This window comes from Motacilla alba, chromosome 2, assembly GCF_015832195.1.
Source record: "Motacilla alba alba isolate MOTALB_02 chromosome 2, Motacilla_alba_V1.0_pri, whole genome shotgun sequence".
NCBI lineage: Eukaryota > Metazoa > Chordata > Aves > Passeriformes > Motacillidae > Motacilla > Motacilla alba.
Window position 1 is genome coordinate 39,304,600 of NC_052017.1, and position 24,640 is coordinate 39,329,239.

At 41.0% G+C, this 24,640-nt stretch overlaps 1 protein-coding gene across 18 annotated transcripts in view; it reads right to left on the reverse strand.

Moving 5' to 3' along the window:
- Positions 1-15,077, reverse strand: part of SLC4A7 (solute carrier family 4 member 7) — a 93,597-nt gene extending 78,520 nt beyond the window's left edge. For 14 of the 18 annotated variants that reach the window (XM_038160948.1, XM_038160931.1, XM_038160913.1 and 11 more), the window contains exon 1: positions 14,837-15,077. In XM_038160948.1, coding sequence (XP_038016876.1) covers positions 14,837-14,884 — 48 coding nt within the window. In that variant the 5' untranslated portion in view covers positions 14,885-15,077. Of the gene's footprint in view, positions 1-35; positions 5,881-14,836 lie in introns of all 18 variants that reach the window. The other 4 variants (XM_038160864.1, XM_038160854.1, XM_038160845.1 and 1 more) reach the window with 4 other exon arrangements.
- Between the last annotated feature and the right edge of the window lie 9,563 nt (positions 15,078-24,640).

Below are 24,640 nucleotides of genomic sequence, written 5' to 3' on the forward strand. Positions count from 1 at the left end.
AACACACGATCTAAGAAGGCATGAATGTAACTCACCCACACTACACTGTCTTGACAATCAGGCACCACTTCTTTGCAAAGCGAGCAGGCCTTGAATTACAGGCATTCTCTATTATAATAACAGATGCACACAAAAAAAGTCAGTTAGTATTTAAAACCAGAAACTTCACTTAACCCTTAGCTGCCAAGGAAGACAAATTACTCAATCCTCAGCTTCTCTATTGTGCGGTAGGTGTATGCTCTAGCACTTTCTAGGATGAAAAGACTTGACCGCTCTCAGGTGAGGGTCTCGGAATACCATAACAGGATCACATCCAATTATTCAGTTTAAACCAGGCAATTCCAGCTGTTTCATTACATGTAGTCTCTGAACAACTTTGATATAAACCACTGTTCTCATTAATAAGACTTCTGTCAAACTACCTGCTACAAGTAAGTTTAACACATTAACTTACCAAATTAGTAGAGTTCACTTAACAAAGATCAGCTTCCTCGTCACTGACCAACTGCAAGGGCTCTGCTTTTTTTACATGGGCTCACTTAGAGTGTTGTTGCTTCACTTGTCACCAACAGTTTTCAGGTTTGGATTTTCTATGATTTTGATTGATATAGAATTATTGACCTTTTTGTCATATAGAATATAAAGCATATAACTTGTTTTGAAACTTTTTGTCCCCACCAGTGGTGTAAAATTAGGAGATCACTGCTCATGCCTGTCCCAGAGCACAATCACTATGGAAAAACAGGGTTATATTCATAGGTTCTTCAATTTCTGATACTTCTAACAAAGCTGCCTTTTCAGAGCCTAGGGAGCTTAGAAGCAATTTCTTCAGTAATATGAACATATTCTTGAATGATATGAACAGCACATGGCAGAGAGAACCAACAAAAGAATGTAGTCACATACAGGGCACATTTACATTTCAGCTTTTATTACTATCTGCCTAGAATTAATACCCTGGAAAGCTGCTGTGGGTCTCTGCCTAGAACACATTTCACTTGGAGCTTAGCAACTGATGCCAAAGTTGAGAGATAGTAGCACAGTAACACAAGGAAGGGCAATGTTATACTACATAAAAGGAAGTCCGTTTCCAGTTATACATGAAGCAGTATATAAAACAGAAAGGCTGTTGAGTTGCAAATGCCTCCTTCCCACTTTAACTGGGAAGCACTGGTATACAGCCACCAAGAAAATTTCTCTCTATGCTGCAATATAAGTCACTGTCAATTTTGCAGGTATGTGGAGTAAGCACACCAATTTTTCAGTCACAAAGCACATTTTTTTTACAGAAAACACCCTGTGGGAATCCTTCAAAATCATAGACTCACTGCTCACACAGAACAGGAGACTCAGTGACAACCCAGCTCCTTTGAGGCCATCTGTCAATACAGAATCAATTAAGTTGGAAAAAGCCTCCAGGATGATAGAGACCAACCTCTGATCAATCATAAACAGGTGAGGTTAAGGACAGCGGTCAGGCAAGCCTCACTCTAACAATGAAAAGCACTGGATACCAAATAATAAACCACAATAAAGGGGGAAAGGGAGAACACCTTGTCAAAACACCTAAAACTTGTCTCTCCTGCTTGCTGCTACACAGTAATTTTCAATGGAACCCTCAAGAATTACACTAACAACAGAACCTACAGAAGGACACCACCAAGCTCTGCTTTGACCCATTTCACCTCTCACAATAAGCCACTTTCTTGACTACTACCTTATCTTAATGATTCCTATGTAAGCAAGAAGACATTGAAAGCAGTTGCCAGATTATTCTCCTCTTTTTATCTGATACTTAACTTCAGGAATACTGCTGGACTTAAAAATGTTTATTAAGGATCTGTTAGTGACATGTTAGATTTGTATAAAGTATTTCAGTGTAGAGCTCCACAGGAGGCGAGTTCTCCAGATTAAGGTCATGTCCATTATTTTCTCAAACAATACATAACTTCTTCCATTTAAATTTAGTACACCTTAAAGATAAATACATGCACACACAGTCTGTTCACCACCAAAGAGCCATTGTTCAGCTTTCACTAAATTGTACAGCATATTGTATATATTCATGGTACTTGGATTTTTTTAGCAACCCTCAAGACAGGAAGGAAATTTGTTTCTCTCCTCACCCAAGAGCTTGTTTCATACCACAGTACAAATGCAGCTGGAAACAGGTTCGCCATAACATAAAGTGCCCATAATACCTAACTCTGTTTACAGTCTTACTTGCAATTGATCCTCTGAGCTTGACTGCAGCAGTAATGCAAGCCACAAGACAGAAGCGAACATGCCATCTTGGAGGGATGTATTTCTTTACTCTTCACTAGAAATTCAAGCACATTGTACACTTTATTTCCAGAAATATGCATGCATGCATACAAATACAGATTCCTTTTCTGTCACTTTCCAAAAGTGCTCAGCTCCCCAGCCACAGACCCCTTGGGCGTTCAAGAGCTTCCACAGCACCTGACACCTGTACTGCCACTGCCCTATCCCTAGCTCTTGCCACCTCTGCAGCCTCTAAAACAAACTTGAACCTTTGTTTGAAAATACTGCCACCATTCTCTAGAAGCCATTTCTGAAAACAGATACACATTTTCCTGGGCCCCTGGTGCTCTTAGTGCCACCAAATTTTTCTTTTGGCTACAACCTCCCCCAGCACCTGGAAGTGGACACTTGTGGTATTACTCAGAATATGCACCAGTGGCAATTTCAACTCAAGAGTATTCTGCAGCAACCTCTTAAGGAAACAATACTACAACTTTAGCTGTTTGAAAAGTTAATATCTAAGCAATGGTCATCAAGCATTACACATTTCTTCCAAGAACAGCCAAATACAAAATACGCCTTTTTTCAGAAAGCTGAAGTTAATTATTTGTTAATACATCAACCTACATAGTTTTCAAAGTGAGACCTACTCTTCCACCCCTCCCCCAGAGAAACCCAGTTATAGAGTTGATATATGCGGACTAGGAAGTAGACCGGGTTTGAGGACTACTGCTCTCACATGCAAATGCTCACTTTCACATTGCCTCCAGGATCCGGAAGTTTATAATCATCAGCCTGGGCTACCATAAATGCAAATACAGTAAATATCCAGTCATACACCAAATCACTGAATGTGACAGGGAGAAATTCATTATCTTATTTAACAAAACAGCGTATTTCAAGTTATTTCTGTATTAGAACTAGCTAAAAATCACATATACCAAACGGCTTACACAGTAAGTTGTCCCCATCACCAACGAGAAAAGCACACTGAACTTTCTTGTTTGCCTGGCTTTTCAAAACCTTCTGTCAATGCAAAGCACAGAATACAAGTAGTAGGTATATTCTTTGACCTTGAGCATATCAAATTTCTGCAGATCCCTATTTATATTTTGCCCTTCATTTATATCTTTATAGCAAAGGCAACTTACTCATGCTCAAGAATTAAAGCCTCACACTATTATCTGGCTTCACTCAACAGAATGTAGCCATCTTCAACTATAAGCCAACAGGCTACCTACCAAGCCCATCTGCACTATGCAAAAGTTATAAAGAATTGGAATTTATTTGTGTCCATAAATGGACTAACTTCACTGCATTTAATCACATCAAACAAAACGTTGTTTGACAAATAAGGTTTTGTATCATGTCAAAATAATTTGGTGGACAGCTGTTTCATTTAAAAAGTTAGCATCCTACCCCTACTTATTTTTTTCTCTAACCTGGTGATAAGATTTTTTTAACCTTTTTTTGTGCGTTCTGCACTAAAGTCTCAAATTTATAATTTTACTTAACTTAAAAATAAATCTTCTTTCAACTGACTTTCAGGAAAAATACTCTCAACTTCTCATTAATGATCTTCTTCAGTTGAAGCTCTACCTAAAGCATCTGTGTACAAAAACAAGGCCCAAAAATGTTTATTCTTACAACACATAGAACCATTTACATTTACATATTTCAGTAAAAGCAGTCAAAGTTGATCTAGCAAAACACACTGCACAATATGCTGAAAAAGCCCTCTGGTTATGTTTCTAAAAACATGTAAAGCAATTGCAAGCATTTCATATAGCAACAGCAATTAAGGCAGGTAATGGATGGCAACACTGATGCCAACAAGCAAAAGAAAAGGTTGTTTTTTTCTGACATATATCAGCAGTTTGAAAAACTCAGGGATTTCCACAAAAATCAGTTACAATAGCTTTAATTAAATTGCATGTAATTACAATCTAAAATTAAAGCTGATTTTGTAACTTAATTTATAAGCAGAAACATTATGTATCTGCAATTCAAATTCAAATATTAATTATAAGTATCTGCTTTATTAATTTCCTTTTTGATATCTCTTAATCACACACAAGCACAGCTAAGTTAATAAAAAAAAAACAAGCTGAAAAAGGAAAGGATCCCTGCTACTCTTGGGTTTTATCACTTCCTTAAATGAGTCATAACAATCATCAGATGCTATCTGTTTGTTTTTATATAAACAGTTTTAAAATTCATGGCTGGTAGGGTGTAGCCATTTGACAAAAAAAAAGAAGAATTTACCACTAACAGGAACACCAACTGTGACTATTCAGTAAGAAGTTTCTCGTTTCCTTTTTTGTACACAAAGTCTGTTTGGAAATATGTTTGACATGTTAAAGAAATGCATGAGCTTACATAATAGTATATCTTCACAATAGTGCTGTACAAGCCAAAGGAAAAAAAATTCCAAAAATCAGTAGCCTAAAACAAGCAGTAACGTTAAATACAATCTTTCCAATAGCTTTTTTTTTCTTTAATAGAAACAAAGAAGCAATAAATCTGGCAGTAGTCTAAATAATCCTATCTTGTTGCTTAGAATGCTAAAGAGTTTGCAATCAGTCCTTTGACTTCACGACTTAGTCAGAGAACCCACAGCATAACTTCTTCTAAACATTCTGGTGAGCAACTAGGAAAGAAGATCCTCTAGTTTTGTACTCACCCTTGTAATGTACTCACCCAATGTACACCAGTAGCATTATTCAGTTAAAATCCCTCTATAAAAGAGACAGAGATGAAGTAATTCCTAGAACATAGACTGAAGCCACAGTGTTTCCACCTATAACAAACTAAGTTTACAGATATCACAAACAAAAAGGAAAAAAGTAAATTAGGTTTTTCAAAAACTGAAGCATCTCCAGTATGGTCAAACTGTCTCTGCTCTACATAAAGAGGTATTTATTAAATACTGTTAAATATTTCAGGGTAAGGGAAAGAGATACCTATTATTACAGGCACATGATATGGCAAAACATGAATATGAAAATCTGTTGTGTTTGGTCCCTCCAAGCTGAGAAGCCAAGAAGTTATGCAACATCAGCCAATACAACAGCACCAGCCAACAAAAAACTTTAATGATTATTGTTACTGAATATTTGCCTAGAAGAAACAGCAGTCATTACAAGTTCACAGCACTGAAGTTGTTAAAGTAATATTGACATGACATGCCCATCAAAAACCAGCTGTGGGTAGACCAAAGCATTCACATGAACATACATATTTTAAATCTATATTGTGAACAGAACTGGATGGTAGCGTAATAGTTTCACAATATAAACCTGGACGCAGCACACTGATCTACCAGGGCTCAGGCAACAGATGGCACTGCAGCTCACAGCCTAAGTTACAAAAGGCCCAAAATACCTTTAAAGTTTGTGCAATGTTACAAGGTGAAGTCTCACACCAGCCGAAGGAACAGGTACATCAGAGATCCCAATTCCAAGAACTGCACAGGGAGGATGTCACCATCCAGATGCTGGCCTGTAGGAAGCCTGTGCTGCTCCTCCCTGGCTCACTGCTGTAAATCGAAGTGGCCTCCCTCATCCTATGGGAGGTGTGCTGTCTTTGAGCTGCTGAGCAGGCCAGGTGAAAGAGCTGCAGGAGATCAACATATGGCACAACAGGGAAGATAAGATAAGCAGGAGGTCCTGGGAGGTCTGCTGTTTGCCAAACAATAAATAAATCAGGCTTATCCAATCCTTAAACTACTGGACTTTCCTGCTTATCCATACAGACACCAGTGACACCTCCAAAATGCAACTACTGAGCAAATCAAGAGTGACTACTGAGCACTGTGGGCAAAGAAGCCCATGCAGTGTTTCTCAGTCTCTCCAGTGAGAAGCAAAAGGCTTAGGGCAGATTAGATGCTTCCAGAGGATAAGTGCATGGCTGTTAACAGAGCTTTCACACTACGACCAGAGAAACCTCTTCCAGGAAGAAGGATCCATCTGACAAAGTGTGGGAAGAGTGTATTTGTCACCAGGCACAATAAGTCTGTGAGTATAGCTTTAAATTAAGCATGGTGGAGAAAGGTTGTCACTCTGAGGAGAAGTGAAGATGTGAGAACACAAGTCTGAAGGCACACACACTTCCCTTGTGGAAGTGGCCCGTGAGCCCATCTCAAGTGCTTCTACACAGCACGGGAAGTGACAGGATTCAGTCCATGCACCGTTGCAGAGCTATAACCTCAGGGGAACTAGAGAGCGATGGTGGGACAGCTCACATGGTTCAGGTACTACAACAGAAGGTCAGAGACTCTTCATGAAAAACAGCCTGGAAAGGTAAGGAACATGGGTTTCAATCTATGCAAAGGGATTCCTGCTTTGCTTGGAACGAGTGACAAGGCATTGAAGACCCCATAGGTCAGGATCAGAGAACAGTCCAATATGGGCAACTTGGTATTAGGTGCCTGCTACAGACCTGATTAAGAAGAGGCTGTAGCAAAAGCCTTCATTTGAAAGCTTAAGGAAACTTCATGACTGCAGACACTCAACAACTAGTATCTAGGGCCTTAGCAACTAGTATCTGCTGGTAGAGTATAGGCAAACACAAGCACCCCAGAAATCTTCTTGAATTTGCTGAAAATTACTTCTTGCTAAGTCATCGATGACCCAGCTAGTAAATATGCTCTGCTGGACCTGTTGCTCACGAACAAGGAACAAGCAGATGGAGATGTGAAAGCCAAGAGCAGCCCTGGCTGCAGCAATCATGAAATCATGGAGTTTAAAGTCCTGAGAGCAAGAAAAGACAAATACTACTGTATATACAGTGCACAACCCAGTGCCTAGTTACAACATGGCACTTCAGGAGATCAGATTTCACTTTGTCCACGGATCTGCTTGGCAGAATCTCCCAGAAGACCACAATAGAGGGTGAAGGCAAAGCCTGCAAGTACTGGCTGACCTTTAAGGACAACATCCTCAAAGCGCAACACACAGGAATTCAAGCAGGCCTGACAATGGACCAGTGTGAAAGAAAAGAGAACCTGTGGCTGACCTCAAATGCAAAACAGAATACATGAAAGGTAGAAGCAGAAGGGGGAGGAATATACAGACATGATCTAACTGTGCAGGGGTGGAGTTAGATAAACCAGAGCTCTGCAGTGGTTGAAAATAATAATGGAGGCAAAAGGCTCTACGAAAGGGAGAAAACACACTTTTAATTTTTTCATCCAAAAGTGAAGTTATACAGCAGAAATAAAAAAAAAAAAAATCTTTGTACAACAAGGTGTTATTCACACCAGCATCTGCTAGCCATTTTTTATTTTAAAAAGAGAAAATCTGAAGAATTACGGCTTCTAAATGCAAATTGGAAATCTGATCAGTTATCAATAAATGTAATTTACTAGCTGTATTAGCTTACTAATAACCCTATCTAAAAGAACAAAATCACACATGCTTCCACTTAACATGATTTTTGAGATCCAGGACACAGCAGCCTGAATCTCTTGGCATAGCAACACAATTTTTGCACTGAGAAGCAGTCACAGTTGAGAAATGGACACCAAACAAGATTCTATTACAACAGCTCTGTGAACAGATTTGCTTTAACCTTCTTCTGTTCTTTGGTAACAAAGACATACATGCAAAGCAGGCTGATTAGAGATTCTCTAGCCTTCTGATTATAATATGCTAGTGAAACAATCAGTGTGTTCACGATGTTCAGAGGCAGCATTTTTTGTGGAAGCAAATTCTTAACTTTTTCTAGTAAAGAATTACTAGCATCACTACTCCTGCCATAACCTAGGTATTCACAATAACTTAGCTGCCTTTTTCTTCACCCCAAAATAGATCCCAGTCAAGACACAGCCAACATATATTTAGTAGACATTAGTCATGGAAAATTAAAAGGAATCAGCCTAGTGCAAAAATGAGTAGGGGAAAAAAGAAATCTTCACTTTGTATTTTAGGGAAGCACAGTTTTTTAAGACAGTATTTCCACATATACACTCTAAATACATGCCCCCATAGTAAAAGCACAGTAACTGGAAAAAAAAAAAAAAAAACAAGGCTAGGTTTTCATACTAGTCCCCAGTTCACCCCACCTGCAAGCAGATCTCAGCTACCAGATCCTCAGAACTATAACTGCTCTGTAAAAGCAACAGTAGCAGAGGGCAGAGTAGGTCAAACAGCACAATTCCAACATACAGGGGATGCTTCTCTGTAATTCCCACTTCCTCTCCCCACAGTTTCCACCCACATGCCTCATTCACAGGAAGCTCCAGTTTGTTTGGAGGCAGACTCCAGACATTCTGTTAAAATGGGGCAACAGTCTGACAACAGGTGCCCAATCCGGAAGCATCTACTTAAGTTTAAAAAAACCTTCAAGTCTGTTTTCAAGTTTAAAAATATTCTGGTATTTCAGGACACTATCTTAGCAGTACTGCCAAGAACATAAGCCTAAATGCCTTACAGCACAACTACATCATATGAAAAATATCAGTACTCATTCCGTAAAAATTGTAGAAAATTTAAACTTCCAATTAGTTTGAATAAGAAAAAATCCAATCAATCAACCAACCAACCAACAACTACAAAAACCCTGAGCCACAAGAAATCTCAAAATCTTTCACAGTAGGATTCTGGGAAAGAAGATGACTCACCTATACTTCACAAAGTATCATATAATGAGAGTTCAAATGAAGACTTGAATAAGGTTCTACTCTTCAAGTTGGCAATGTGTTAATCTAAACTCATCTTCAAAGCAGAAGACAGAAGAGAGAGGGAAAGGGAAGGTCTAGGTGGTACGTTACTAAGGATATAATGCAGGGGCAGAGTCAAACTCAGAAAAACTTAGAAAAGATGATCTTCTATCTTCTGAAGGAAGATATAAGATAATACAATGAGTACAGCACTGGGAATGCTTCTGCTAAAACGGGACTTGCTAGAATTAATAAGCCAGGGGTATTTCAAAGTTATGAAGCACTCCAGCATTGCTGAAACAAGACGACTGATGCCAGTATACCCAAACAGGACAACCACTTCATTACATGGGTTTGAGTCATTTTAGTTTAACGAACTGGAGAAGGAAAAACAAAAACTCAAAAAGCTCAAAAAACTTTGGGCTAGCAGCCTTTCCTGGGCAGAAGTCACAAGAGCATCCAGACTGTCAGATATCTAATACCACTATGGATCAATATTCCAAAAAACTACTTCAGGCAACACAAGGTGTACAAAGGCTACAAAGCTCTACTCATGTGACACTGGACAATTTACAGAGACAACTGTAATTCCCACAAAGAACAAGCATTTACTTTTTTCTCCACATTTATGGAAACAGAATAGCCTTCCTGCTGTACAGTCCTGGCACTGTTACTGGAAGAATAAAACATTTAGTCTTCTCTGTAGGTAAAGAAATTAATAAAAAATTGTAAGCCATCCTCTAAAGACAAAATGACCGAAAACACTTATGAAACAAAGTTTTCCAAACTTAGGTAAACAGACAGGCTGATACACAACTAAAATGGCTCCATCTACTGGTTAAAATGTATATTTTATAAGTTATGACACTGTCTAGTGTAGAGAGTTTAATTCCCAGTGAAACAAGGAGGGTGCCATACACAAACACAAGACTCTCAGACAGATAATCCCTTCTAAGAGCTGTTAAGATATGCCAGCAAAGTAGATTTGAGATCTGGGCCACTTCAAACACATGTTGGTCTTTTTTAAAAATAATGTAATACTTTCATCTACTGGTAACTTTGCAAATGTAAATTCAGAAATGCAAATATTTAGGAATATTGCAGGATGATCTGTAAAATAATCAAAATTCTCATTTTCCCATTCAGACATTTTCTGATCTACACAGTTAAGTAATAGCTAGTGCTCATCTCTGTGTCCTTACTCACAAAACACTCAGTTCAATTTCACTATTCATAGCACTATTTCAAAACATTAGCTGGACAACTATCTTCGTTTTAGCAAAAAAAATCTGATGTATCCCTAAACTTTATCATTCCAGAATGTGCTATTTCAAAAACACGACAATATTCATTGCAGACCTTCTCTAGCTAAGTTTGAGTATACTCAAAGCATACTTATACTCTGTTTTTTTTAATCTAACACTAGTTATAGAGCAGGTCCATTTACTAAGTATTACTACTGCTTCAGGGCCACAAAAGGTCCTGTGCAACAGATAACCTTGTGTAACGGGCATCAATATTCAAAGGCCCACAACAAATTTGGTGACATGTCAAAAGTCACCTGTAGAGGCAGATAAATGACATGGATATAAACCAAAAACTACTCAACTTGGTACACCTCCAGCTTGTTCTGGACAAAAAAACAGAACTACTATAACGAAGCATAATGAAAGTTCTCAAATAACACAAGTTTTTGACATCCATGGTAACTTTTCAAGAACTCACAAAGACTGCCAGACATACACTTAAAAGCTTACAGAGGCCCACAACACAGTCCAAGCTGTACGAGGTACACACCGTACCCAAACAGCACAACAGAGAAAAGCAGTTTGTCTCTCCAAAGTCATGGCTTCAAGTCTGCAAGGCTGGCAAGCCAGTACAATTCTCTCTGATCAGGGCTATTTAGCTAGGGCACTGCCACACAGCTATAACTGTATTGCATGAACTTGTGCAGAGCGTTTGTTCAGCCAGATGCCACAAACTTGTGGGGGAGGAGAGTTTCCTGCACAGTCCTCAATTATGCAGTACAAACATACCCTCAGTTACCCTTGTCCAGCCATAAAGGCAAAGCACCAGTCTGAGCTCACTATGTTAGTAGGAAAAAAAAATTGTACGCAGAGACCTGTCGTCTGACTTCACATCACCAAAGCCCCATGCTGAATAAGATGACAGCAGAGGACAGTGAGTGCAACCCACTTGATAATGTGCAAGCACATCTGTTAAAAAAATTTTTAAAAACTGTAGCCAACCACACAGCCACTTCAGTAAAAGCACCGTGACACTAATGCCCTCTTCAGTGAGATAAGGCAGACCACAGTATTTCACTGGTTTGATTAGGAAAGCCAGAAGGAGATCCCTGGAAACATGCCCTTCTCCAACAGAGCCACTTTCAGTTCTATCATAATCTACAGTAGAATTAATGATAAAAACAGATGTGTCTCAGTGAAAGAAGACACAAACAAACCCCTTACTTAACTATACTGCATGGTCTACAATCTTGAGAGTATTTTCATATACATGAAGTAGTATCAAATACTAACAGAAAAAAGTTTCCATCTATTTTAAGAAAAAAAAGTATTTTGAAAATATTACCTGCAAAACATCTAGAGACAGAACTGCACCACTCACTCCTTTAAATCCTACTTACAGCTGTTGCAAAGAAGCCCACCAAACATTAGAGTAATGAACACCATAATGACAAAAGCCAGAAGACAGAACTAAGATCACTCATATGTAGCATCAAGCATTTTTAATATCATAACTATGACTGTCAAACTCACCCCTGTATAGAAAACAAACTACCACGTCCCACCCCTATTTTGAAAAACCCAACAAGAATTACCATAAGTAGTTGTTGAGGGAAGAGGAAAAACAAGACAAGCATACATCTCCTCCTCCTTACACTCACAACCTCCAGCTGTTTTCAAATCAGATTTCCTGGGGCTGTTGCTCATCCATTTACTAACCTCAATGTATCTGTCTTCCAATGTTTGTCCAAACTCCCCTTAAGTTCACACTGTATACACTGTATAGCAAATACACCTGTGAATCCCTACACTGAGTTTCTTTTGCTTGTTTTGAACTGAACACCTAAGTCTGATTTGACTGTGTGCCTCCTCTTCCATGTTCACCTACTTTTTCCACAGGAGTTTTATAGAGCCTTACCATATCACTGTTCCATCATCTCTACTAGGCTGACAAGTCCTAGACTGTTGAATCCTTTATCATCTTTCAACTAAAATCATATCCTCTGGTTATTCAGTGAACATTTTCCAATAATAATGCATCTTTTCTAAGATGGGGGGGCAGAACATCTAAGAGTATGTAGGGTATGAAGGAACCATGGATTTATGCAGTTATGTATCTTTTTCCTACTGTATTTTCTAGTCATCCCAGATGCTCTGTTCATCAGTTGCTCTCTGGCTGTAATAACTATCAGGCATTTGTTTCACCTCGCCTTTCCAACTTTCAAGTACATATTGCCACCAATCAGGTTCTTCAAAACACCGAAGTTCCAAACACTCATTCATTCTCTTCTATAAGAGTGGACCTAAAGTATAAAACAAGCATGGTTAAAGGATTTTTTTGTATTTTTGATTAACTAAATGGGAGGGGGAGGGGACAGCATGTGACTGATAGAAGGGCTCCTCCATAAGAGAGCCACCAAATCTTAACTCATTACATATCTAATATTCTATGAACACAGAAACAATACAGGAGGAAGGAAGAAGAGGAATTTTTAGGGACTCCTCTGTTTGATTACAGTTCTGTATTTTTAAGCCACAGCAATGAAGCTCTAAGATTTGATCTACTCTTTTTTAAAAAGTCCTTCCATCTTACTGAGATGTTTATTTCTGAAAAAGTTATGCACATGTAAGCAGTTTCAGCAAGCTTTGCTAGCAGGAAGGTAGCCTGTACTGTCAAGAAACACAGGATTAGAAAAATTACATCAAGATCTATTGTCAAAAATACCCATCTTCTGGATTAAGTAGCTCTCTTGTATATAAAATTACACCTCTTGCATATGAAACCCACAACAAATCCAATACTGCTATACTATGCAATTGCCCAAAGATTACCATGTCCTGTCTTTCTTTAAGCCATTTAATTCATGTGTTTTCCCCAGAAATTCTTTTTTTCCAGTTCCTACCAACTCTTCTGCCCTCTCACTTTTCTAACCATTTCAACTCAGCTGGAATCACCTCACTGGCCGGGCCAATGGCAAATACACTTTGGCATCAAGGTCAGGTATTGCTGTTGCAAGGAAACCAATCTGGACCACTCCACTGAGTACCTCTGCTCATAACAGCTGCATCAAAAATGACCACACAATAATACAGGAGGAGCTCATCCCCATAAAAATAATTTCTGTTACACAGAACCATAATGACTGCTGCCAGACCCAACAAATGTGCTCAGGGCACACTGACTTTCATGACATCTGCAATACTCTTTTCATTTGGATTCACTTGAGAAATCACCTCAGGTACTCATTACCATCTTCCACCGCAACCCCACACCTGAAGCTCAAAGTTTTTCAACTCACTCCACACAGTTTAGCATCTCTTTGCTATATATACAGAGTATTCTCCTGCCAGCTAAGAAGAGATACCTCATACAGAAGTGAAAGGTAGTTTTAACATGAATTAAACCTATTAAGCAGCCTGCTCTTACACAGAATCTACCGTGAAGAAGTTAACATGAATTGGGAATATACCCTATTTTGCAGCAGTGACAAGACAGAGAAATGGTCTAGAACACATCTGCAAAACCTTTCAATGTGAGCACAAGCATTAACTTCTGAAGCCAACATACAAAGACTGTAACATTTGCAAAATTCATGGCCCTTTGAACCAGTAAGTTATCAACGCTCCTGTTATAACAAAGGAAAAACACACTGAACATACTGATGTCACAGGAAGCGAGCACTTCATTAGACTGCCAATTTTATCAAATGTGACTCAAGTCTCTCCTTGAAGAGTAACGGAAAGATGATGAAAACGCATGTGTTTTCAGTGTTACTTCTCTGTCCATCACAGCATTCTTTGTGTTACAAACTACACATCCCTCCTCTTCTGGCACTGAAGACAAATCCCTGTGCGACACCTTTTTGGAAAAGGCCCTGAAGGAGAACATCAGAGTAAGAGCTCAGAGGCTCATTAACAAAATCCAGACCTTGAGTCATCTGAAGGGAAGGGAAATTACAAGCGTGGAACCACATGTATTTTTCAGCAGCACAGGAAGGCAACACATGCCTGCTTCACTGAGCCACCCGGCCCGAGAAGGAAATGAACCCAAGCTCCGTAGTTCTACCCATCTCCTGCTCACCAACCCTTCCACTCCCCAGGACTAGGAACCCGCCGGGGAAGCGTGCCCACCACCCGAGCCGACCCCGCCGCCGCGCAACACGAGGACAAGGGGAAGCTCGCCGCTTGCCATGTGTGCGCACTTCTCCCTCGCCCAGGAACTCGTCAGCCAGCGGGGCAGGGAGAAAGGCGAGGCCAGGGGCAGCCGCGCCGCCCACCGCCGCCGGCACAAGCCCTGCGGGGCTCTCACAAAGGAACGGGGGGGTGGACGGGGCGGCCGCGGCCGCCGAGCACACGGAGCCCGCGGCCGAACAAAAGGCTCCGGCCCCGCCGCCGCCCCCCGGGGATGGCAAGGGTGGGGGGGGGGGGAAACACGGCCGCGCGCACGCGGCCGGCACGCGGGGACACCGGGCGAGAGGGGCCGGGACCCCCGGCCGAGGGTCCCGCCGCCGAGGGCTGGGGAGCCACGGCAGGGGGGCAGCCCCGCCGCGTCCCCCGTACCCCGGCAGGAGGGCAGCGGCACGACCGCCGGGCAGGACGCGGGGCAGCGCTGCCCCGTGGCGGCCCCTTTGTGCGCCCCCCACCGCACCGCACCCCCCGTTACCGTGGTGAGCAACGGTCTCATCTGCTCGCCCGCCCGCTCCTCTTCCATCGCGGCCCCGCCGAGATCGCCCGGGAGACAGAGCGAGAGAAAAGAGCGCGGAGCGGCAGACGAACGGCGAGCTGGAACCGGACGCGGGGGCTGCGCTGCCTGGCGGACGCGGGCGGCGCCGGTGCCCTCAGGACGGGGCGGCCGCGACTGCTCCGCCGCACCGGGGGCTGAGCCCGGACCGCCTCGGCGGCGCGCCCGCTGCCCCCGCCCCGCGCCGCCGGCCGGGCCAATGGCAGCGCAGCGCGGCCGCGGCCCCGCCCCCGCCGCCGCCGGGGCCGGGGCAGCGCGGGGCGCGGGGGCGGCGCGCTCGGTCCCACGCGGAGCCGCGTGGCGGGCCCGGCTCCCGCGCCGCCGCCGCCGCTGCCTGGGCTGGGAGCACCGCGGGACACGGGGGATCACATCCCGGCGGGACCAGGAGCCAGGGAGGGCAGCGAGCTCTCAGCGCTGCCGGTGACTACGCCTGCTTAAGGCTTGCCTTTCTTTCCTTTTTTTTTTTTCCTTCTTTTTCTTTTTTTTTCTTTTTTTTTTTTTGACACCCTTCGCACTTCCCGGTAACTTCTGCCAGCCTTTTACCACGCAAGCTGAAATTTTCCATGCCAGGTGTCTGCCTCGGGCTGATTTTTTTTTTTTTCTTTTGGAAAAATAAAGTAATGAAAATAATTCAGTCACTTCCAAAAATAATGTTATTTGCTCTTGCATAAATAGTCCAACAATCCTTTATTCAAAAGGCTGGGGGGCTGGGAGGGAGCAGTATCAAGGTTGTACTTCTGGCTGCCCCTGTAAAGCTTTGCTCCAGTGAAAGTTTTTAGGAACAGCTGTTAACACTTGTCTAGTAGAGATAACTTTGCCTTGTCTGCCTCTGTAAAAATTACAACCTCCTTAGGCTCATTCAGTTGTGAAACACCTTGTGCTGATGGGGCTGAACATCCACATACAGCAGGTGAACCATTCCTTCATGCTTCCTGTTCTTGCTCACGTTCCCTGGGGCTCCTCCTTACACCTACTCCCACTATGCTTTAGGGGAAATTGCACACTGTGGCTCCCTTTTCCACCCTGACACTCTGCAGAGCCTTTACTTGCCCACAGCTTCTGGGCTGAGCTGTCAGCGAAGCTCTAACATTAACACATGATGGGCACCAGCAGGGCAGAGAGGCCACAAAGCTCCACATCATGTGCAATACAGCCCTGGATCAATCTGGGGATGCTCTGGGCTTAGCATTTGTTACATACAGTGTCGGAACTCTGAATGGCTGGGAAGTGTCGGGAAGAAACAGCAGTGACTTCACTGCAACAGGGCCAGTCCCAGCTTGACTTCTGAAAGAAGCAAAAATTCTAGAGTTACTTGAGAGGCACAGATGTTTCAGGATCAGGCAGGGATCACAGGAGATGCAGTGTAAAAGTGAAGGCAGGCAGGCTGAGGCAGATACAGCACGGTCAAGACAAAGCAAGGCGAGGGGATCTCAGCTGGACTGGGTCTCAAACAAACCCTCTCAAATGGACACAGAAGAGCTTCTGGTCTTATCAGCCGTTTTGGAAGCAGCAAATGAAAGGAATGCGTGCATCAACAAATACCATGCTGAACTAAGAACACTATAAAAGGAGGCTCTGCAGAGCCTGTGTACAAAAATATAAACCTGGCTGTGGAGGCAAAGCAGGCCTCTGGCACTGCCTACCAGCAGGAGGCTTAGCACAGCTTCAAACGCTGGCTTGCTTTGGAGCTGGCCACAGGAGAGTGAAAGGCTCCTTGACTTTTGCCTGAGCCTGGGGAGGAAGAGCTGATTGGTGACCAGTAACCCTCCTCTCTATGCTTTTCAGGAAAAGTGCTGGCAGAGCCAGATCAGTCTGCAAACAAAATTAATTCACCATTTCTCTGAACAGAAGCAAATGCCCTGGAGGGAATGGCAGGTGCACACACCTTTGGATGGCACTGGGCACAAATGCAATCCTTGCAATCCTAGCCAGAGTTCCTGATCCATGCAACCTGTAGGGAGGTTTTAAATTAAAGATTTGGCATGCACCTACACCAGGTCACTAAAACCTGCACTTTGAGAAATGCATCATTACTGTAAACTACACCTGCCTAGTTGTACTGAGGGGGATGAAGTAAGACAAGCTGTGCAGAACTGATTGAATAGGAAGCAGTCTTAGCACATTCTTCAGTCAAAGATTATGACCTAGATTTTTAATGGATAATAAAACACTGAGCACAACCACCACAAAAATAATAACCTTGATACTAAGGGCCTTGATACACCTGCAGTATAACTGTGACCTATTCCGTCCTTTCCTTTTCCAGAAACAGTACTGGCAGAGTTTCAGCCCAGTTAAACCATTGAAAATGGTCTTGTACAAAACAGCATGGCTATAAAAAGGGATGGATTGCAACTTCATGTCCCACATAACTGGTGCTAAATATGTCTTGGGAGGCAGATTGCAGTGGTCCTCCATTGATATTGGGATGAACACAACCCATCTTCACAAGCACTGAACTTCTCCATTCTCTGGGGATCCAGCCCAGAGAACAGTAATATCTAAAACAGAACTTTCCATAATGTGCAGGGAACTACAGTATTTAGTGAGGTTTCTCAGGGGACAGCAGAGGAAGGGTCAGAGTGATAATGTTTGGTCCTTCAAAAAGGAGCCTACTGACATGAATGCTAGTTAGGTTTGGCATAAAAGGACGTTCCCTTTCCTTGATCTCTGAGAAGGGATCTCTGACAAGATGCTCTAGCACTTTTTTCACTGCTATCAGAGAATTCCCAATGGACAAATCAAGGTTCAGTAGGGCAGTAGGGCCCAGCATTCATTCACCTTACTTCCTTTGGCACTCTGCGGGGAACAACATCTTCAGGTGAACACACAGTCATTTGCTGAGCTGAAAAACTTGTTTGCTCATTGCATTCCATCTGGTCACCATATGTATAACTATAGCAGAAAAGGCCAACCTAGCTTCCCCATGCCATGTTGCCTGAGTGAAAAGAAACTGATGCCACTGTTTACAAGTTGACCAGACCTTCAAAACACTCAAAACTTAACAAGAAGTCATTATCAAAATAGAAGCAGACCAGCTTTGTGTATATGAATATGAGTGCAACTGTCCCTGACACACCAGATGATGTATGAAAGGAGATGGGTAGGGCTTATGTGGCACTGAAGAGGTGGACCATCAGTATCTTTAACTAGATAGTGTACCTGGTCCACTAAGAGTGGTCTGATGGTGTTTTTCCTCCACTCCTCTTCCTCCCTTTCCTTTCCCACCCCCTCCCAAACACATTCTTGGACATAGACGGAAGCAGCAGAAATTCTTGGATAAGCTAGACCTCTGATTAGGAAATTGCATGTCTCCTGTCTCCTTAGGGCAGTGCCATAAGAGTCAGCTTTGCACTTTATTCTCCCGCTGTTTAATTTCTTGCCAACTTACCAGGCGCTTAAAGGACTCAAAGAAAGGAAGCTAGAGGCTAATAAAAGCACCTTCCACCCAGCCTGACACCAGCATCAGATCCACTCCAGTCATCAGCTGCTCTGGCAAGTAGGACCTCTGACAGGAAGTTACCACAGACTTCACAAACAGGATGGAAAGATGATGTTTGATGGGATAACTGGAACAGCCATTACCTCTACCAAAGCAGATTACTTCCCAAGGCTTTTATCTGTTAATACTGGCTGTTCTTACAGGCTAACACAATATTACTAACAAAAACATTGTCAACTTTAATGGAGCCTGGTACCTCGTACAGGTAATCACAACAGGACATTATTTTAGCAGCAGTAGCACCCCTAAGAATGGGGAAAGAGGAAAATGCCAGGAGTCAATATTCAATGGTCCTTGTAACATTTTCTTTCAAGACAAAGCAGACATAATTTCCATGGCTAGGACAGAGTTTCATACTGAGGAGCATACAAAAATAAAAGAAGGAGCTGAGGGGAAAAGAAGATAAGGGGCCTGCCCCCTCTTTCTCATTAGAGTATCTGATGCTGGCAGAAGCAAACAATATTAAAGAAACAGCATGGGGGGGAGAGGGAAGCAGTATGAAAACAACCAGTTCCTATAGCTACACTAGGACAAAGAACATTCAAATAGGAGGAACAAAAGTCAAACAATAGGAGTAAGGGCAAAAATACACAAGTACTAGTGCAAACAATCACATGTGCAGAAGGAGACAGGCAAGAGAAACACCTGGGTAGGTTAAGAGGACTGGCTCCAAGCAAAGAAGTGCAGTAAACCTGGGGAGAAAGTAAACCTGATTTCTCAGGGATCAGAAAGGTAAGTATCAGATGTTAAATGGGGTGTGAGGGAAAGAAGGGGTGAGGAAACAAACACACAAACTACAGCTGCAAAAGGAGAAAGAGACATTCTGACCTAATGCTCTTAAAAGGGTCTAGGGAAGGAAGATTCTCTGCTAGGAGGAGTATAGGAGAAAACTGAAGGGTCTCAGGACCCCTGCCAATGTAATTTCTATATAAAATGAAACCTTTTCCTATGTGCTCAACTTTACACTCTGAGTACCTGTTTGCCAGGTTGACTGAAAAAAACGAAGATATTTGCAAAGAAAGCGCGATGATGTTGCGTTTTGAGGACAAGTGTCATACAATACTCAGCACATAAAACAATTACCAGTTCAGGTATCTAAAACTGGATACTGAAGATCAGTTGAAACTTGACATTGTTTGGCTAGCTATCTGCAAAAAGATAAATCCCCATTCCCATGCTTGTGAAAGTTCTCATGAAAGTCAGTGCTTATGAAAGAAATATATAAATTTATATATTCAAGATATATAAACTTGAATGTTAGTAAAAAGCAAAAAAGAAAAACAATAATGCCACTCCAGCGCAGTGAATAATAAATAAATACATCCTAAGTCTACACAATTAAAATAAAACACCCAGAAGCTGTTCATTAAATGCTGTCATATTTTCTGTGACGAAGGCAGTACGAGTGATCTTGTAAAAAAATAATAATAAAACCCCCAAAACTTGAAGCAATTGTGTAAATGAAAACCATTTCATTAAGGCATATGAACAACAGGGTCAAATCAAAACTCAGAACAACCTGCACATTCTAGCAGATCCTTAATTAAGATTTACAGTTGTTGAGTACTCATCTCTGCACAGTTTGTGGGTGTAATATAAAATGCAAAATTGTGACTAAATATTTATTGTAAATTCTTATGGTCAAGGATCAAAGTTATTCTTGTTTCTTTCCAGGAGATTTAGTGTACTATGTGGTTTATAAATTCTTATGAAGAAATAATCAAAGGCCTGATGAGTTCATAATCTAAAGCTAAGAAAAGCAGACTTGAGGACAAGTGCAGCATGTTTGAGGTATACCAAAATTACCAAATTCCAAAGTTGAGGAGTAATCAATCTCCTAAAACTATCTCTTTTGTGATTGTGCTCAAAAGAGGTTTCAGTGTAAACAAAACGATGATGTCACCATCATTACAGTCACTAGCTTCAACAAGTACAGGTTCAGATGAGTAAAGTAGATTTGAAAGGCATATAGCAAGTCAAGACAGGCTACTTAATGAATAAAATCACTTCCACTTCATTTTCTCTCCTCAATTCTTCTTTTAAAAGATCAATTGTCCTATTGTTTCTTTTTTCTTCCATGCAAAGAGAAAGAATACACATTTAAAATCAGATGTATGTTTGAGCTGTTACATAGTTCAAAAAGAAGTTTTAGTCTAGGGAAATTTATCTCACCTTGTCTTTAAAAAAAAAAAAAAAGAAAAGAAAAAACTGCTGCTTCATAACTTTCTGGTACAGACCTCTGACAGAAGGAAAATATTTATTAACTTATTAACAAGTGTATAGAACTTGGCCATTTCAGAAGGCATGGTGAGATAGTATGAAAGGACTCTACACTACCAAGTGTCTTGACTGTGTGTCCATCTATTGCTATTTATCCCTCCCTCAATCATACATGATACCTACCTTGTCCAACTACACTAACACAAATAACAAATTTGACCATCAACAGTAGCAGTAGCAAACTTCAAAGAAATTTTTAGTTAAATTTCCATACAAGTCACAATTATATGCAGCTGATTTTTAACACCAATTTATATTAACCCATCCAGCTTGTGTGCAATATCTAAAACATACCCTTGTGTAGAAAAGCAGTGAAATCCATCCTCAGACTTGACTATATGTTTAATGCTCTCTGCGTTTCAGTGCTAACTTATGATCACCATGGCCAGCTTAGTGGAAGGAGACACCTTCCTGACATTTTACCTTCACATGATTTAGCCCTACGGTAGCCACGATATTTACTTTTTACCCAGGACAAAGAAAGGACTAGTTGTTTAACATAAAAGACAACACTGGCACAATTTAGGTTGAAAAAGGTTTTTAGATATCAGAAGAATGAAATCTTGGGAACCCTTTCAGGAGGTTTAGGGCAACCTTGAGAAAGCTATAAACTACTTAGTTTAAGATAGACCTTGAAGTAGTAATTAACGACTTCAGCATGTAAATGCCTGCAGTAGGAGAAGACTCTTCCAAGAAAAGATTCCAAGAAGTTCTTTCCAATCATGTGGTCTCACACATTTCACGGCTGCACTTGTTCCTTGTTTTCTATACAGGCTCTCAGTGTAATATTTTAACCTCAGCCAAGCAGGTCTTCGCATCACCAAAACAATCAGCACGCTTTATTATAGCCCTACTTAGCCTGAAGTCATGAGTTTAACCTTTAACCTGTTCCTCAGCCAAGGAAGAATATTAAAGACTAGTTAACTTCTGCAAAAATTTTTCACATGCACAGAAGGAATATAGTAAATAAACACCAAAGTTATTCACATATGCAGGGTTCCAGGCAGCTGAGGTAAATTGTGCAATATGGAACACCAAATCTCTTTTCCCATACAGCTCTCCAGATGATCATATTCTTCCCACACAATTTCTGTTCCATCACACCAGGGAGTTTAATCATACCTGTTGTGATGAAAAGCCAAGTTCTAAATGAGTTTGGACATCCTCTGGACTCAGTTCCAAAACGCCCAATACACCACATGCTAATTATCTACACAAAAAATGCCTTCAGAGTAGGCATTTCTGTTTCAAAATGACATACCACAAGGTCTTCACCCAGGATCCGGTGAGTGACTATACCTTTATAAACAGTTGTCACATCATCTGCATTAACATGATTTTCCTTTTTTTAAAATAATCAGCTGGGATAAGGAAAAAAAAAAAAAAGCAAAACCAAAAATAGACAATTTCTGCAATTGCTACCTTTTCAAATGAAGCATCTTTATGACGTAAAAGTTTTAAATTTGCTGTTGTGGTCTTTGTTTTCTGGCCAAGAACACAGCCAAAACGCATGCCTAACTTCAGATGCTTTTCTTCCATATTTAAGACGTTTTAGCTCTTGAGAACTAAGATACTTAGAGACAGAAAACAGAAGCATAAAAAGTCATAGTCTTATAATATTTAAATAAACAGTTATAATAAATCAAAATTCAATATTATTTTATTACAGATTGTAATGTGCTTTACTGAATATTATCAAATTTATTACACATTGTCTTTTTTTTCTCTTACATTAAAGAGTAACCCTATATATTTCTGTTTTCTCCACAAGAGATATGAAACTTTTTTTTTAAAAAGAGAACTAAGCAAGAAGGTATCAGAAAAGCAGGAAGGTAATTTCACTCCTGGCCTCCAGAGAGAGAACAGATTTGAATATTGTTCCTAACAGAGCATGGTCAGTATAGTGAAAAAAATGTGTTTGTGGATGAAGGACACGACTGATGCAAATGAGGTACACGCTCCACTAGGCACAGCTTTGTGATATTTTGGGGGAGGAAGTGTTGGCCTACTTTGTTTACCCCCTCACTTAAAGAGAAAAACCGCATAGTTCATCATCCTCACTGTCTCTGGTTTTCTGGCACTCTTAGAGGAGCATGGATATATGGAACATTTATTTACAAGTCAAATGCATGTCCCACATTTAGTTATGTGCTAATTAAGATGACAGTGCTGCTAATGAGCTGTATGTATTCCCTAATGCAAATCAGATTAGGAATTACGGAGATTATAACCCCCCATGAGGGAACTGTTGTCCAAATCCCTTGTGTAAATGTGACTCCTAGAAAGTTCAGATCACCTATCTGAGACTTCTAAAAAACAATTACCATTACAACATATTACATTAAAGAGTATTAACTGAAAGAAAGAATTATCAATGCCAAATGTAGGTGCATTATTCACAAAAGTCATTACAGCATAAATTCAGAGATTTACTGTCCCTTGGAATATTCTTCTTAGCAAAAACAATTCATCACCAATAGATAACATGAAACAAAATAATACTTTCCAGGTCCTTGTAATCTAATCTACCCTTTTATCTTTTTCTTAACAAAGAGGTATTCACCAGATTGTATTAAAAGGTAGGATGTCCACAAAAAAGCCAAGAAAAGAAACCAGATCAGAGTTGAAAATTTTCCTGAGCTATTATCAAAGTGCACTCTGATTCTTGTCATTCAGGATTCTTCCACATGTGTGCTTTCCATTCTAATGACTTACTCTACTTCCTGTCTTGAAATCACCATGGCACAAATCCCACCCATTAGACAATTTTGGGCAAAGAAACTGTGAGGCTTAGAGCAAGAAGAAAGCGGCCAAAAATGAGAATGGCCAGCTAAGGAAAGCAAGGTACAGCATGACCTGTCTCAATTCCTAAACAGCCTGTACTCCAGTCTAGAGGATTTGCTGAGTGAGCTGGCAGTGAGCTTAGAAGTGATGGCTCTAGGCCATCATAGGACAAATGGAAACTGCTACCTGCACTCTCTGCGCTGTACCAGTTCTTAGAATATTTATGAAAGTACCGAATTGTAAGTAAATGCTACCCAGGACAATTGTTCTGTCAACAAATGGAACACATGTTTCTGCAGCACTCTGGTAACTGAGTAGGAGTCAGATTACATCCCATCAGCCAGCTGGGAAGCTTAGTTTTCCCTTGTGATTGCGAACCACCAAGTTGTTTTTGGCAAGATACAAGTAGCTGTGGCCGTGACAGACATCTAGTCACTGAATTTCCAATTATGGAGAAGTTGCTCTTAAGAGTTTCAGAGCTGAAATATGGACTTCACCTTAATTCCACAGCTATTGCAAAACAATTTGCCTATGAAGCTGCAGGCCAATCTGGGCAAAAAAAGCCATGGAAATTCAGGAAAAGCTTGCTAATGCACTTTTATTTGTCTAGAAAAGGGCCTAAAATATCTAAATTGTCTAAAATGCCAATAGCCAGGGCATAGGGATTTCCAGTTTTAGTAAAATGTAAATTTTAGTCAAATGCAAAAAAATGCAATTATTTTATCTCAAAATTGGCTTTTTTCAACTGATTGGTATTATTGGGTGATGAGCAAGAAAGCAAGTTGGCGTCTATTGATGCCAAAATTTATACAGAAAAGAGCTTCTTGGATATTCTTCCTTTGAATTTGTGACATGAAAATTTTATCCTGTTTTCTTGTCTTCAAAAATCATCTGGCTACACTGACACATTCAGCTTCCACTCAGGTGCATTCAAAATTCCTTTGTACTACAAGTTCATTTCTTGTGTATTTCGTATTGCAAAAAGGGTTCTCTGTACAGGTGTACAAGTAGATGGGATAGGCACTAGTTTCTTCGTGCTGCTAAAGTGCTCCTTATATTCTTCACAATGCCAGTTCTTTAGTATGGTCTATTTTAAAGGTCCAACATCGTTGGACAATCTCAAATTCTTATCTGATAATAGAAAAGTCAAATTTCTTGAT